General features: G+C 36.9%; 1 protein-coding gene across 18 annotated transcripts in view; it reads right to left on the bottom strand.

Annotated features, from left to right (window-relative positions):
• Positions 1-16657, bottom strand: part of SSBP2 (single stranded DNA binding protein 2) — a 293363-nt gene that overhangs the window by 32791 nt on the left and 243915 nt on the right. For all 18 annotated transcript variants that reach the window (XM_070234613.1, XM_023618064.2, XM_070234612.1 and 15 more), the window contains 2 exons: positions 12452-12500; positions 477-512 (listed from right to left, as the gene is read on the bottom strand). In XM_070234613.1, coding sequence (XP_070090714.1) covers positions 477-512; positions 12452-12500 — 85 coding nt within the window. The remainder of the gene's footprint in view (positions 1-476; positions 513-12451; positions 12501-16657) is intronic.

The following is a 16657-nucleotide window of genomic DNA, read 5'->3' as shown; positions in this document are numbered from 1 at the left end:
TCTAAGAATGAAAAAAGACCTAAGAAATCTTCCCAAATCGCTAGTCATTATTCTGCTATCTGCTTCTCTTTGTGATTGGGAGGAAGTTTAATGTCTTCTTAGACTTAGTGTGTGGAGAATGGGGTATGGGAGGGGGCTCAGATTATTTTTCTTGAGAACTGCCAATTCAAGCACATCATTGTGTAACTGGGGATGGCTTTCTTCATGATTGGACAGAGGGTGTTGTACTGGTTTACAGAAACATATGCTGAAGTAAAACACGGTACTCAGGGCAATTTTGGCCAGATTGATAACTGCTTTACTAACGAACATCAGCATATGTACTGAGGTTGGCAGACGAAACTACTCAATACAAATCAGATGTTCACTTCTTGGCCAATACACAGGGGCTCTTCTTAACATCTGGACAATTCTTTCATTGCCCAAATAAAACGTAACATCAATTCTTATGAGCAAACAAACCCAAATGTACTTACTACATAATTTCCAGGAGATGCTGAGGAGTATGGTATCTGGAACATGAACAGGACAAAAAAACACATATTTTGATTCATGTGGCAATATGAAGACTGACCTAAAATGAATCTACTTTCTGACTTTTATCAAGTTTTAAAATTTATCACCAAGAATAGCGAAGGATAAAGGCATTTATATCTGTCTGCTAGAAAGCAGAATAAACGCAATATTATCTTGCATTTGCAAATAAGAGTAAATTTTGGTAAAGAGGAATTTAGAAGTACAGCTTCAAGTTATATTAGCTTCAGGGAAGTTGTACCCACTGCTTTGACACTAATGACACTTATTCTGTAATTAGAAAGATATATATTCGTGCAGCTAAAAATCAGGAACCAGAATTTTTCAAACTGGTTGTCTTTACAGATGCAACTTCTACTTTATGTGCATTCTGGGGCACATTATTTTTTTTTAGAGACAGATTTCAGGCTACTACATTCATGCAGTTTGGGTCAATACTTGATATATAGACCTCACCTTCCCTGCCCCCCTTTTTCTTTCTACTTGGCTTCTAGAAAAATAATATAATAAATACAAAAGATTTTGTTAATATAAATCTCCAAAGACTACTAATTTGTGGGGATCAGATATGGGTAACAAATTCCCTCTATCCCTTCAAATCAAGCTCTTAACCAAGCTCTTCTCTGGAGATTAGAAGGTATTAATACAACATTGCTATGAGAATTTAAGAAATGAAAACCAGAAAACGTATATTTAAAAATAAGCCCTTGAATGTGGATATTAATAGAGAAGTTAAATCCAAATATTTTCTTTTCTCACACAAGCTCACTAACTCACTTGTATGAAGATTCTGCATACCCAGAAGAGAGATTTTTGTCTTATTCTGAAAAAAGCCAATAAATTACTGTCTTCCTAGAGTCAGACAGCCTAGGCCAAAATTGGAACTTAAAGAATAGTGAAAAGATGATAGTGCCTGTGCCCTAAATGCTCTCTCCACCCCAATGCCGTCAGTATAATTAATAATATAAAATAATAGGAAACCATAACGTAAGCAGAAGGAAGTAAAACAAAGTTATGATTTTCCTTTGGTTTTAATATTCAGCTATTTAAAAACTCTCTCTTTATTGTTTGGTGTCCTTGTTTTGCCCTAAGCACACACCACATGTCTCTGAGGCCCCTGCTTGGTCTGCCTGTGGGTAATTCAGTGCTGCACATGGCCATTGCCAGAGTGCCCAGCATCACTAATGATGAGAATGACTTCCACTCTGAGTATGGGGATCCCTACGGCAGTAAACACCCACTCGGCTCAGTGAATGAACACATGCACACATCCATGCTCTCATGGGTCCCTTTCACTTCATGAGCTACCCTCCATCCTCTGCTTCTTAGCATTTTAAACACATGCATCTGCCCTCTCCAAATCAGCAACTTAACTATTGGCTCCACTTTTCATCTCTTCATAACTTTAACACCTGCCTCATGTCCTGCCTCTATTTATCACCTACCATCATTCCTAAGAAACTTCAAGATACAATCTAACCATCCTTTAGATCTTTAGAATTTACACGTCACTGCCTTCCCTTACTTTACATTATACTTCCCTCTCTTCCACTTATGAGTATGACCAGATCCTAACAGTCTTTACAGAGATCTAAACAACTCCCTTGCCTGACATCTTTCTTATTCCTCATGATGATCACAAATATTATTCTATATTCCAACTAGAATCTCTCCCATCACAACTCCTCTGTGTTTGCTAAGTCCATTATTTCCCTATTAGTTTCCTATTAAATTCCTCTGCCCCTCCCCCATGCCACTGTCAGCATTTTGCTTCTGTCTCCAATATCTTAAATTCATTATTCTAAAGCCTACTTTGTTAATGTCCATCTCTTTGATCACCCCCTAGCCAACTTTTCTGTTTTATAATAGAGATTTCCTGGAGAGAAACATAAAACAAGGTTGACAAGGTCCAAAATATAATCAAGTTCTCCAATTTCAATCCAGTCTTCACTAATATCTGGAAGCATTTTGGCTCAGCCTTTATGGAAACCATGAAGCATTTTAGTGGTGTGCCAGTAAACCTGGGGTACAGGGGGAGTCCCAATTTGGAGCATTTGCCAATTTATGTGGTGTAAATATTCCCATATAGCAGATTTCAAGCTACCAATGATTTAACAATCAACTCACAAAATTCCTGAATATTTAACAATTGACTTTTGTGAGCTGGCCCTCATGGTGGTTATATCATAAATTAAAGCCATCAAATTCTTGCTATACCTTCATTTTCAACTCAACACTCTATTATATATAGATTTAAATTTTCATCCATTCATCTTATTAGGTAGAAAAAAAATCTTTCTCTTTGTTCCCTAAGCTACCCGCTCCTCATCATCCCATTCTCCTGAGTCAGGCTCTGCTCATTTTATATTTTTGAGTTCTTTCTTTTCATGGTTCCTTCAAACACAGTTAAATATAACAGACATTTTAAAATACTTAAAAATTTTTTTTATCTCGTTTAGTTGTTCAGTTTCTTTCCATTTTTGCTCTGTTAAGCACTTAATTTTGGCTTACACCTATTGTTTCTACATCACATTCTTTGATGCCCTCATTAAAAGAAAAGGAGCACTTGGACTCCTACCCCGGCACTTTACTGAACCTGCAGTATGGAAAGTTACCAGCAGTATCTGACAGCCTTGTGCGAGGGACAGGAAATATAACAATGCAGGTAGAAGTACTATGTGGGGACAGAAGATATACTTGAGCTGGGCAGCTTGGACTTACAGAGAGTAGGTACCCACCAGAAAGACAAAGAGAAAGATCAGCATTTGAAAAAAAAAACAAGAAAGAAAGAAAGAAAGAAAAGAAATATGAAAGTACATAGTTTATTAGGGAAATGGTATGTAATCTTACACAGCTGCTGCAGTGTGGGATTTAGGGAGGGTGTGGTAAATAATGATGCTATATAAAGTCAGACTGTGAATGAATTTATGCTGTAGGAAATAGAGAGTCACAGGTTTTAGAGAGAGATGTTCAAATCTAAGTTTTAGTAAGATAATTCAGCAGGCATCATGGAGTATGAATACAAGTTAGGAGACTACTGCAAAAGGTCTTGGTAAGAGATGATAAAAGTGTTCTAGGCAGTGCTGAATAAGACAAGCAGGAGTAAGAGAATTCAAAAGACTTTTCACAAAGGCTTGTGAAAAAAAGGCAGGGCTTGGTGACAAACTGGGTGTAGTGGACAAAGGAAGGAATAAATTCAGGTAATTCCTAGGTTTCCAACTTGGTGACTGGGTAGGATGTTGTTGCTACTAATTTACATATATGGAATTCAGGCAGGGGGATGAGTTTGGGGAAATGTCCTACATGTTGACTTTGAAGGCACTAGTAGACACTGAGGTGGACTTGATGAGCAGACATTTAGATATACAGGTCTAGAACTTATTAGAGATCAAGAATTTATTGGAGATGAGGACTAGAGATAAAGCCTCAACTGAATAAATTTTCATTTTGTGCTGGGCACAATACTTGATCTAGGATTCAGTTAGATTTAGTGATAATTGAAACCACATGGGGGGCCGGCCCCGTGGCCAAGTGGTTAGGTTCGCGCGCTCCGCTGCAGGCGGCCCAGTGTTTCGTTGGTTCGAATCCTGGGCACAGACATGGCACTGCTCAGCGAGCCATGCTGAGGCGGCATCCCACATGCCACAACTAGAAGGACCCACAACTAAGAATATACAACTATGTACTGGGAGGCTTTGGGGAGAAAAAGGAAAAAAAAAAAAATAAATGTTTAAAAAAAAAAAAGAAACCACATGAAAATGTTAAAATAAATTAAATTTAAAAGCCCAGGATTAGAATTAGAGAACATTCCCAATTAAGAAAGGGTACTGGATAATGTGACTGGAGGAAAACCAGAAGAAAATATTTTATAAAAAGTCAAGCAGGGGCTAGTCCGGTAGCGTAGTGGTTGAGTTCGGTGCACTTTGCTTTGGTGGCCCTGGTTCGTGGGTTTGGATCCTGGGCATGGACCTATACCACTCCTCAAGCCATGCTGTGGTGGTGACCGACATACAAAATAGAGGATGACTGGCACAGATGTTAGCTCAGGGCCAATCTTGCTCACCAAAATAAAAAAAAAGTCAAGCAAGTTAGACTTTTAAGAAGTAGGGAGTGGGTGCAGCTTGGCTAGGAAATACTAAACTGGGCTTATTTTTGAGCCCTCTCAGGCTCAAGCTTTTCAACCTTTCTGTGACACACAAGAATAAATAATAAAAAGGGATATGTTAATAAAAATATGGAAAAATAAAGAAACATTATTAAAATGAAGAAAAGAAATTAATGGACATCTAAAACAAAACCAAGGAATCATATATGTCACAGGTCAGGGTATGATCAGGACAGACAATAAGTCATGATGTTTGGTTGGTAAGTAGAAGGTCACTAGTAACCTTCAGAATAGGACTTTCACGGGAGTTGAAATGGGTTGAGAAGTCAATTCAATAAATCTTCATTCATCATCTGCTATGCTTCAGGCATTGCACTACTATATAGCACTGAAACAGATAGGAAGGTCAAGGATTCACTTCAGTAGAAGGGTGGTGAGGAAGTGAAAGTGTAAGTAACATACAGGATGGTGCCTGAGACTGAGGAACTGTTGAGAGTTTTCTATCAGCTATCCCCCGCCAGCTCTGGAAGAGCGGAAGTCTAGGGGTTAAGGCTGTCTTGAGATTTTGTTCACTGGTGTAGTGTTAGAGGAAATTTCCAACCAATGGAAAGGGACAGACTGAAGACTCCTTTGGAAGAATGAATGAGCCAGGTATGCAGAGGCAACAAGAGATGGAATAAAGGGAATACATAGAAGGGTTATTAGTATGAAAAAAAAAGATTTCTTTTTCTGAGACAAAAGGAAAGAAAGATGACTAAAGGCCTGATAATATTAGAGGTGAAGGGAAGAATCTGAAGAAATTTGAGTCTAACATTTTTTTCCCCCTCTGCCAAATATGGGACAAATTTAGTGGATAGAGAAGGGGCCAAAGATAAGGAGAGCAGGCAAGAAGAGTGAACAAATTGCTGGTCGCGCATTGGCGAGGCCTCAGCAGAGGCTGAACACCACAGATTCAACTTACAACACGATGGGTTAAGCACAGTTAGAGAATGCGCATTAGGCATTGTGGAAGAATTCGCGGTGGGGTTCTATAAGGGCTTCTAGCACAACATTCCGAAGACAAAGTTCAGGGTCCGCGCTCTACGTCTGCTGCTTCTCCTGTGTTCCGTGCTCAGTGTGTGTTATTCCCAGTCTCCTGGACACCTGGATTCAAAGATCTGAAATCACCTTCAACTTTTTCCTTCTCTTTATCCCCCAATCCAACAGGTCATCAAGCTTTTGTGATTCTATGTCTGAACTGTCTCTCTGCCAGTCCTTTTCTTACCTACTTCAGGCTCTATAACACTTTATAAGGTCTACTACTAGAATCTCCTAATTTTGTTTCCCAGCTGTACCCATTTTATATACTATCTTCCTAAGCCACAGCTCCTTTCTGCATAGAGGATAAATTCCAGATTTCTCAACCTTCAAAACCCTGTGCACATGTGGTCCCCTTTTCCTTTTTCAGCTGTGTGGCCCCCTATGCCTTCCCAAACAATCTATCCTCCCAGCCACTAACAGTCTAATAAATTTTCCCCAAACATTTCCTGCATTTCCCCTTCTCTTTATTTTTGTCCAAGCTTGTCGCCATCTCTAGTATCCAGATTCTTCCCAATGTAATTAATCTCCTCCCTCCACCCCTCTCCCATCCTCCATACAAAATATCCATTAACATAAAATGAAAGATGAAAATGCAGATACAGAGGATAAGCAAAATCAGACAGCTGGACTAACGGAATTGTAGAAGTAGAAGACTCTTTTATTTGACAGATGAGGAAATTAAGGACCATATATAGTCTAGTTAAGTCAGACAGCTCAAGAGCTGTGACAAGAATCCAAATATTCCGAAATATTCTGACTCTCAATATCCACGACAGTGGTGCTGTGGCAGTGGGACGATCAGAGTAATTCGAGGTTTTTGGTTTTGTTTTCCTAAATGATTGGTAACATTTTAGCTAGGTAGCTTTCTTCAACTCTGAAGTTTACGACTACTTTATAAGCACTGGTTTGCTAGAAATCAAGGAGGGCAACGCCAAGATATCATCTGTGCCAGTGAGAGGTTGAAAATATTCTATTACTTTTAAGTGCTCTTTTAAAAAAGTGAGCATCTATTTTCACAGGGCACAGCCTATTTGGAGTAAGATATCTGTATTCACTTAGGCTTAATTACTACAATAAATTCTCGGGTTTTTTTTCCTTAAAGGAGTTTCCTCTTTCTTTTTCCTATCAAGCTAGTGAGTTGTTAAATACAATGCTATATTCAACATTTGCTGTTTTTGCCTATCCCCTTTTGTGCTAACAATTCCTTGAATTTTCTTTGGTGAACCATATCTCTCATTTTTCCACGTCGCTTTGGTAGGGCTCAGGGAGTGAGTGTGTGACCCAGGCCTGGCTGATACAGCCCAAAACCTGGCCATAACTGGTTCATGAATGAGCATATGACCCAAGCTAAGCACATCAGTGCAGTTAGCTATTCCCAATGCTGGTGCTTAACTGATAAAGAGTTGTGCTCTTCCGTGCTCAACTGGGAGCTGTGAGGATATAAGTCTGGAGCTTCACACAGCCTTCCTGCCATGACGAGGAGAACAAACGTAATCGATGGATAGAGACTGGGTCTTGATGATATTATTTGAACCCTTGGAACCTAATGTGCCCCAAAGCAAATTTATATCTGGACTTCTCACATACACAATCCACTAACATTGTCTTTCAATATGAGCCTAGTTTTGTTGGTTTTATGTACCTTTTAATCAAAAGTGTCTCCAGATAAAAATAATTAAGATATTTTCAATAAAAGTGCTTGTTACTTAATGATTAGATCTTATATAGCTAAACCCAAGTGCACAGTTCTTTGTGAAAAGTATAAAAAAGGAAAAAGAGTTGGTGGATTTGTAAACAAACCTCCAAATAAGAATCTGAGGCCAGGGGCCAGCCCCGTGACTGAGTGGTTAAGTTCACGCTCCGCTGCAGCGGCCCACGGTTCAGATCCTGGGCACGGACATGCAGCTGCTCGTCAGGTCATGTTGAGGGGGCGTCTCACATGCCACAACTGGAAAGGACCCACAACTAAGACACACAACTATGTATGGGGTGGTTTCGGGAGATAAAGCAGGAAAAAAAAAAAAAAAAAGATTGGCAACAGTTGTTAGCTCAGGTACCAATCTTTAAAAAAAAAAAAAAGAATCTGAGGCCAATACTGTAATGCTCAGATTTAAGGAAGTAAAAACCACACTTTCATTCAGAATTAAAAACATGAATTTGTCTTTAAAAATGTTTCTCCTACTCCCATGTAAAAGGGTGCCAAAAATATTTTTTATCAAATACTTTTACATGACAAAACTGTGGATAGACAAAGATTTAGCAAATAAAAAAATCTATGGTGGCAATGGTAGGCAGACTTCTCACTTTCAGAGAAGAAAGTTACAAACATGGAAAGCAGAAAATCCAGAATGAACTCCGTTTTGTTGGATTGAAATTGAAGCCCTGGTGTGCACTCATGGTTTTGATACATATAGATAGATACAGAAAGACACAGATGTGTGTGGGTGTGCATATGCACACATCTATATCCTAGTTCTGTCGGTTGAGAGGGCCTAGAAGCTGTATCACTCCAATAGGCTCTAAATACCACTCTACACTAAAAGGAACCAGGTTCCTTAAAGAAATGGCTGTTTCCAGGGCTAAGGCTGGGAAAATATAAGATGAGCTTCGAAGTTGAAAGAAAAGTTGAACACAAAGAATAACGTGGACATGTGAAAGGACAAAGGATTTAGCTTGAGGGGCTTCCTACTGGCCAAATCTGAATGATTTTAGTCTCAAAAACCCATGGAATAAAATAAGAATCTCCAAGTACATCTGATATACATGAATGAATGAATGAATGAATGGAGAAGAAAACCTCTTTGTTATAGTAGAAAGTCAACTAATAAATGGAGAAGGAAAGGCAGAATTAGAAAATGGCCATTTGGCAATGAACACAGCAAGAATCATCAACGGATGCCCAAAGTAGCAGACTGAAGTACGAGGGGGAAGAGGGACTTACGGTGGTTTCAAAGGATGTCTCCACAAGTTAATAATTACAAAGGGAAAAGCCGCAATTTTAGAGGAGAGAACCTGAGGAGCAGCACCTTAACTAAGCGATCAAAGCTAACATTACGAATGAGAGGACAAACCACCACCGCACGCCTCCCGAAATGATGCACTGAGAAAACACAAAATGACTTCTGTAGCATTCTTGCCAAATACATATAACCTGAATCTAATCATGAGGAAACATCAGACAAAACCAAATTATGGGATAGTCTACAAAATAACTGGCTTGCATTCAACAAAACTGAAAGGTTAAGAAAGAAAAGTTGAGGAACAGCTCCTGCTTAAAGGAGACAAACATGATCAACGAAGGCAACAAGTGAACTGGGGTTTTCTTTTGTTACAAAGGACACTGCTGGGACAATTGGTGAAATGTAAACGAGGTCTGAAGACTAGAAAATAGCATTATATCAAGGATAATTTTCTTATTTTGATCCTTATACTGTGATTATGAAAGACGCCTTTGTTTTTAGGAAACACACACTAAGTATTTGGGGATAAAGGGCCATCATGTCTGCAACTTAAATGCAACCCAAATGGTGCAGGAAAAAATATGTATGTGCAGAAAGGAAATCATGAAGCAAACGCGGCAAACTGTTAACACTTGGGAATCTGGGTGAAGGGTGAATGGGAATTCTTTGTACTTTTCTTACAACTTTTCTGCAAATCTGAAGTTACTTAGAAATAAACATTTAAAAGAAAAAAACAGTATATAAAACACATTTGAAAACAGCAGGGGCCAGCCTGGTGGAATAGTGCTTAAGTTTATGTGCTCTGCTTCGGCAGCCCAGGGTTCGCCGGTTCAGATCCTAGGCACGGACATACGCACCGCTCATCAAGCCATGCTGTGGTGGCATTCCACATAGAAGAACTAGGACTTACAACTAGGGTATACAACTATGTACTCGGGCTTTGGGGAGGGAAAAAAAAAAAGAGGAAGATTGGCAACAGATGTTGGCTTAGGGACAATCTTCCTCACCAAAAAAAAATACCTTAAAAAGAAAAAAGAAAACAGCAAAAACAAAACAAGCACCCACTTTAATATGCTGTCCTGGGAGCCAGAGATTTACTGTATTGACAGGAAATGAAATGTGTTTGCAATTTTATTTTATTTTTTTTGAGGAAGATTAGCCCTGAGCTAACATCTGCTGCTAATCCTCCTCTTTTTGCTGAGGAAGAGTGGCCCTGAGCTAACATCCATGCCCATCTTCCTCTACTTTATATGTGGGATGCCTGCCACAGCAGGGCGTGCCAAGTGGTGCTATGTCCGCACCAGGGATCGAACCAGTGAACCCTGGGCTGACAAAGCAGAACGTGCGCACTTAACCGCTGCGCCACCGGGTCGGCCCTGTAATTTTAAACATGGACAAGGAGTCTAGGGAACTTGGAATTCAAAATAAAACAGATGAGTTGTCACTACAATATAATCGATGGTATTTAGGGGGAAACCCCTCTTTAATACTTTTCGCTTTGCTTCACGTGAGCCCTATGCTTTTGCTAGGATGTCATCAGTTTTCTATGACTTTTTTCTTGTTCTCATAACAAACCATTTTCAGAGGAATGTGTTTCCTTTCTGTGCTCAGGATGATGGCCCCCTTCTCTTTCTGGAGAGAAAACTGTAGGCCTTCTCCCACTTCTTTCCCCACTCTCTGTTCCCTATATGCTACTTCGAGTGAGGGGAGACGTACCCACATGTGCTACATATCAACAGAAGGGACTGCTGTCAACTCTACTGCTTGCCACATGTGTGCTGATCAAAAGCCCACTGCAGACTGCCCAGCGGACAGCAGTTTGATACACGCAGCTTCTAACCTAATTCCTAGTGTTTCTCAGGGTCTAAAATAATTCAGAGCCGCTGACCTGATACAGCACATTCTCTCATCCCGAATGCTCAGCTCTATGAGATCCTGAAGAGATGCAGTACCTAGAAAACTAAAACCCATCAGAATGCAGAACTCTCTCCTCACCTCCGTCTTACCCAGTACTCTTCCCTGAATGATTACTGGCTAGGTACAGTGTGCTATCCTCACATCCAGTCCTGCCCCGCTTCCTAGGGGCTTTATACAGATGGCTGCATAAAGGGAGGTACTGCTGGAAGTGGGCAGTGGTGGCGGTGCTTGCACCTGGCTGCCTGCAATGGGCAGTGGAGGGATGACTTGTTGAGATGACAAGGAAGGAGAGAAGGGTGTTCTCGCTTCCAGGTGAGAAGGCTTCCATAGTTAAGGGGGGCTATCAACTGGGTGTCTGAATCCAGTTTCATCAGACGTGCAGAGAATAGAAATTCTTTCCAGATTCTTGCAATAGGAAGATTGTCAGAGTTTTCAGTGTCATAAAAGATTGTTTTTTCAGTATCTTTATGGATATTTTAACAAAGAGTTGACAGAAGTGTATCTTGAGCTGCTGGCCAGATGCCATTTTAAGTTAAATTGTGAATGAATTTGAAAGGCATATACAAGAAGCAAATCGAAAGTGAACTCTTCAAAAGTATGTAAGCAAACTAAAAGAATTTTGGAGGAGTAAAGATATTCACATTATAACATAATGTGGCAAAACAGTATCTTAGAAAGATTTGTTGAGATTAAATAGTACACCCAAGACCCAAATGGAAGCAATATCATCACTCTCTCCCCCGCAAAAAATTTTATTTAATTAGCAAATGTCATAGCTACTGAAACTAAGAGAGAGGCAGGCAATATAAATTAATATTTTTTCTCTAAAAATATGAAAGTTACTTGAGTAGGAAGTGATTTCTGCCTTAGACTAGCAACGGATTTAGGATGATTCTTCCTATACCACACACACTTTGCTTTAAATTTTTTTGAAGTTTAAATTAACCTTAAGCATTTGATCAGTTTCATGTTTATTTAGCATTAAGGCCACTGTTAGCCAAAGAAGGTACCTCTGTGCATATTAGTGAAAGGCATCCCCTCTGGTCAGATATTCATAGACTTCACAAGTGGAACACAAGCTGTATTTTAGCCCCCTACTGACTCCCTTGATTCAGGAACCTTTGTGCAGTGCACATTCTACACATACGTACACAGCAGACCTCTCTCACATATTGAAGAACTCAAGATTTCAAAGTCAAGACAGAAAAACATCTCTAGGATCATCAAATTAAAATCGTATTAAGATTGAAAGCTTAATTTTCAACCTGTGCATATATTTATATGACATTATTAAGAGATAAAAATATTTGTGCAGTCAAACCACTGCCATAAAACACGTAAGGAAAATTCCAAGGTTGTCAGATACACAGATAGATGTGTAAGGATGGTAATTTAGCTCACAGGCATAAGGCAACTGTGCACTTGCCTCCTGGGGCAGCAAGAGAGCAAATCCAGGTGTAACTAGGACAGAAAATATAATCATAACTAGAGATTGACTTTATCTAACAACTTAGTGTTTATTATAGTTATTTTAGAAGAGGAAACCATTTTATGATAAATGTATTTTATCATAAATATAGGCTACATAGCATACTTAAATCATGCTTTCTATCTTTATTTTTGAAAGTCTGTAATCTACATAGAATGCATGTTTACATTAGATCTTGAAGTGAAAAATTACGTAATTTCAAACATTATGCATATTTAAAAAACATATACAAAAAATATATATTTTGGATGATTACTTTTTAAAAAAGGTTAATATAACCAATTGCAGGGCTTTCAAAAGCAACAGATTGTTGTTGTTGTTAAATGCTAAAAAGTGCAAAAACAACTAAAAGACACATATACTCACTGAATTGGCATTTGTTGGGTTTGGCCAAGGTCGACCACCACCTGGACCCCTGCAAGACAATATGATAAATGACATTTTAACATAGGTTAAAATTTGGTTAAAGCCTAAAGTGTAGGCTTTGAATGTTTCATAATAGGCAATAACAAATCATAAAATATTAACATTTACAATTCTGTTACTATGCAGTTCTAGTTCAACACTGAAATAAAAAAAAAAACACTGAAATCACTCTTTTCATACTTTATATTTTCACAGATTTTTAATTTCTCAAATCAAAAAATTTTATCATTTCAAAAAGCAGTTTTCTTCTCAAATCAAATTGCTTTTAGTGAGCCCAGTTTTATTTTAATATTAAGTCCAGTTACTGTAATAGCCACTAAAAGTGGTAAGCAACTGTAGAAGTAAATACATACACATACCTAAATCATTATAAAAGCACACCTTTGAAGTAAAAAGCATTAATTATGAAATAAATATAAACTATAATCTTGTGATAGCAATATAAGCGCCACCTGTATCTCATTCAAAATGAAAATGAAATTATTTGTAAAATATTAATATATATAAAATGATTGCTCTTATTAAGCTACAAATAAATAAATGTACATAAAAGATGTCTAAATTTGCCTCCTTTTGAAAAAATTGCAGCCCATCACACATTACATTATACATGCATACATCAGTCTGTCTATCAGCGCTCTTGACAGTCTAGTTACTACTGAGCAAGGCAATCACATTTCTTGTTTTCGGAATTGTAGTCCCACGCAGCGGCCAGAGTAAATCTTCAAAAAATAGGAGGTAACCTATGCCAATGTATGTCAACATATTACTTCCTTTTAGGGTGGAGGAGAATGTTTTGTATCCATAGCTTAAAAGGACATAATTTTAAAACAAAATTAATGCTTAATTAATTAAGTCAAAAAGGTCTCTCGTCCTCATGTTTTAGTATCAAGCATACCTGAATGAATACTGCCTGATAAAAAGTAGGCTTCTTTCAGTCGGTCCTCTGTAATTAGGGTCACTGAAAATTCCCTTTTCCCTCTAAAAGTAGTGAAAATTTTTAATTAAAATAACATGTCCTCTGATTCTTATTCTAGGGACCTTATATCGAAAGTTCTAAATATTAGATAGAGGCTGTCCAAGTTAGCGATATTACCCACGTTTGCTTGGACTATTTAGAACTGTTTCTAGTTTTGTGTTGGGATTCCCCAGGGACTCCCCAGGTACACAGCAGGGAAGGGCACGAAAATCCTGTCCTTGGGCTCTATTAGGATGCCCAAGTGCACTCTTTCCCAATTCTGCTTGAGGAACAGAAGGGGAAAAAAGATGCCAGAGGGGAGCTGGTCAAAGAATTGTGCACAGGGAGGAGGTGAGGAGCACCTGTATTGCTTCTGAAAATCGTCGTCTCTCTAAGACGATGATGATGATCGTACAACTGACTATGGGAACGCTTTACAAAGATGCTTTTATATAGGATTCCACGCCTAATGGACAGAAACTAACAGAAAACATAGGATACATGTTGATCAAGTAAACCATTTGATTTGTTTCATGTTAAATAAAACACAGTAAAGAAATTGGGAAATATTTATCTTAAGACAACATAAAAAATATACTATATCCAAATCATGGCAAAAAATTATATACAGTGGTGTTATGTAGATAACAATCTCATAATTTTGAAATGTGTAAATAAGGACTTATGAATATGATGTATTAAATATATTTTATTTAATTTGTCTAATGTTAAATTAATATGCTAAATTAAATGTTAAACATTTTACTTAATTAAATAAGTAGCATTAAATTAAATGTTAAACTTATTACAAGTAACATAAAATACCTTTTATGCATTTTGATTGTTGGACAAATACTAAACCAATCTCTGCATATTTCATATTAAATTGTATTTGAATATAATAGATTAAATAATAATTCATATGGATAAGATAAGTTTCTCCCAACATTTCGCTTGTGGTAACCATTTTATTTCAAGGTAATAATTACACAAATTTTACAATTCTATACGATACGATTTAGAACAAAAAGGTCTAGACCCTTTGAAATTCTTTGTCCTTAGTTTTTATAAAATACTAAAGTATACAAAGTTGAATTAGAAATGTTTTAATGTTGAATGCTAAATTCTTTGGAAATCTGTAAAAATTTTGTTAATTTAGAAACATACTTTTCTTTAAAAAATAATCTATAATGCATTTGAAACATTTACATTTGTAAATTCTACTTTAAATTACTGAAACTGCTATTAAGCTTTTACTTCTAAAGATGTAACGCTAGTTATAAAAACATTAAAAGTATATTCTTATTTTAATTTTAAATGACACTATGTATACTTTATCCTGAGTTTAGAGCACAGAAATGTAAAAATTGTATCAGAATAACCATTTTCTTTGGAGGTGAACAATTTTTTTAACAACAAAATTATCAAAATTTTGTTCCAAATGGTTTATTCTTCAATAAAGGGATAAAGTTGTCCGTTAGAATATAGTATTTAAAAATACTTTAGTGACCAGGGTTGGGTAATTTTCATTGTCATACTTTCAAGGCAAACAAGAAAAAGTGACAAGCTAAAGACAAATCATCCAGATATGATTCTCCAGCAGGGCCCTCCTGGCCCCAATAAACGAATATTTTAGACTGCTAAAAACATAGCTTGAGGTAACACTATTCTAATGCCTTTGCCTTCAATTTTTAAGGTACCCAACCTGCAAAGATGTGACTAGCCACAAATACTAGTTATAAATACTTGTTTGCCACAACACAGTAAGATCCACTTTGTTGTAAAGATAATAAATTATGAAGTGAATTTCAATAAAGCTTACTCTATTGAGTACAATAGAGATAATAACGTGTTTTATTTTTCATGTTTCTTTAAATTCACTTTTGCTTTGTTGGGGTTGACACCAATGCAAGAATTATTCTCTCTGGTTGCATCTTCCATAATTCAGAACTTTCCCTGTTAGAGGGAAATATTTACAAATGTAACTATGTAAATAGTTACATTTTCAATATCCTGGAAGGAATCCTAATTTATGGAAAACTGAAAGTAATATAAGACCCCAAATAAAAGACAATAGTATCAAATAACGGAAATCTGAGTCTGTAAGGCTTAAAGATTCCTTAAGAACTAGAAATTATATAAATAGTAAAATATTATGTAATAGAAAATATTTAAAAGTATCTTGGCATATTTACTCAAATATCAACAAAAATAATCATATTAAAATTTTCAGCCAAATTTTTAGTCTTCATAGTTTAGAGAAAGGACTTCAACATTTTAAACAGCTATTTGAGTCTCTCAATGGTCACATGAAAATAACTTTTTTCTTTGTATTAGCAAAAACTAAAGATCTAAAGATCACCACATGGCTGATTATAATGAAGAATAATAATATAAAATAATACTAGACACATTCTTAATACTTAATGATAATTCTGGGTTGATCACAGTATTCAAGATGTATACTCCTTATATCTATACATAGTATTCAAAATTATATATCTTACAAGCTATTTCAATTTAAAGTCAGAATCTCAGGTAGGTAAATTTTATATATATCTAAATCCTATTGGTAAGAGTTTCAGCTTTAGAAATAAGCATAAAATATCACTTGCTCCTTTTTGTATCAACCATTAATAACGGCTAAGCCTTTGAGGAATTTAAGAAAAGTCAGACTTCATGTCTACCCATTTTTACTTCCAAATTGAAAAGAAGTGATAGGAAAATTTGACCTACTTTTTCCCCTTGTTCTGTCAGTTTTGAGTCTGGCTGGTATCCACCTATTAACCTATTTTCTATTTTAGGCAAAACTGCTTTCCATGAAAATGGTTTCAGAAACATAAAAAAATCCCTATGTACATTAAAAGAACTTATCTCACAGTATATCTTCAATGCAATTAAGTGATGGTAGAGTTTTAAATTTGACATGTAAGTAACCAAAACATGGACTGATGGGAAATCTATTAGAGGAGACTACCCACAACCCTATATGGAGCATTTTCATTATTTCTGGCAAGCCTGCCTTAGGCCACATCATGGAATTGATCCTCAAGTGAATTAATGAAAGTCACTAACAAGCACCTGGTGTAGGTGGAACTTTGTGGGCAAGTCAGATAATGAAAAGCAAATAAAAATTCCTTAAGAAACTGCATTATATTTGCTGATCGAAACAAACTATTGTCTTTGGG

The sequence above is a fragment of the Equus caballus genome, chromosome 14 (genome assembly GCF_041296265.1).
Source record: "Equus caballus isolate H_3958 breed thoroughbred chromosome 14, TB-T2T, whole genome shotgun sequence".
NCBI lineage: Eukaryota > Metazoa > Chordata > Mammalia > Perissodactyla > Equidae > Equus > Equus caballus.
The sequence above is the reverse complement of the archived record's forward strand: the minus strand, read 5'-3'. Positions and strand labels throughout refer to the sequence as shown.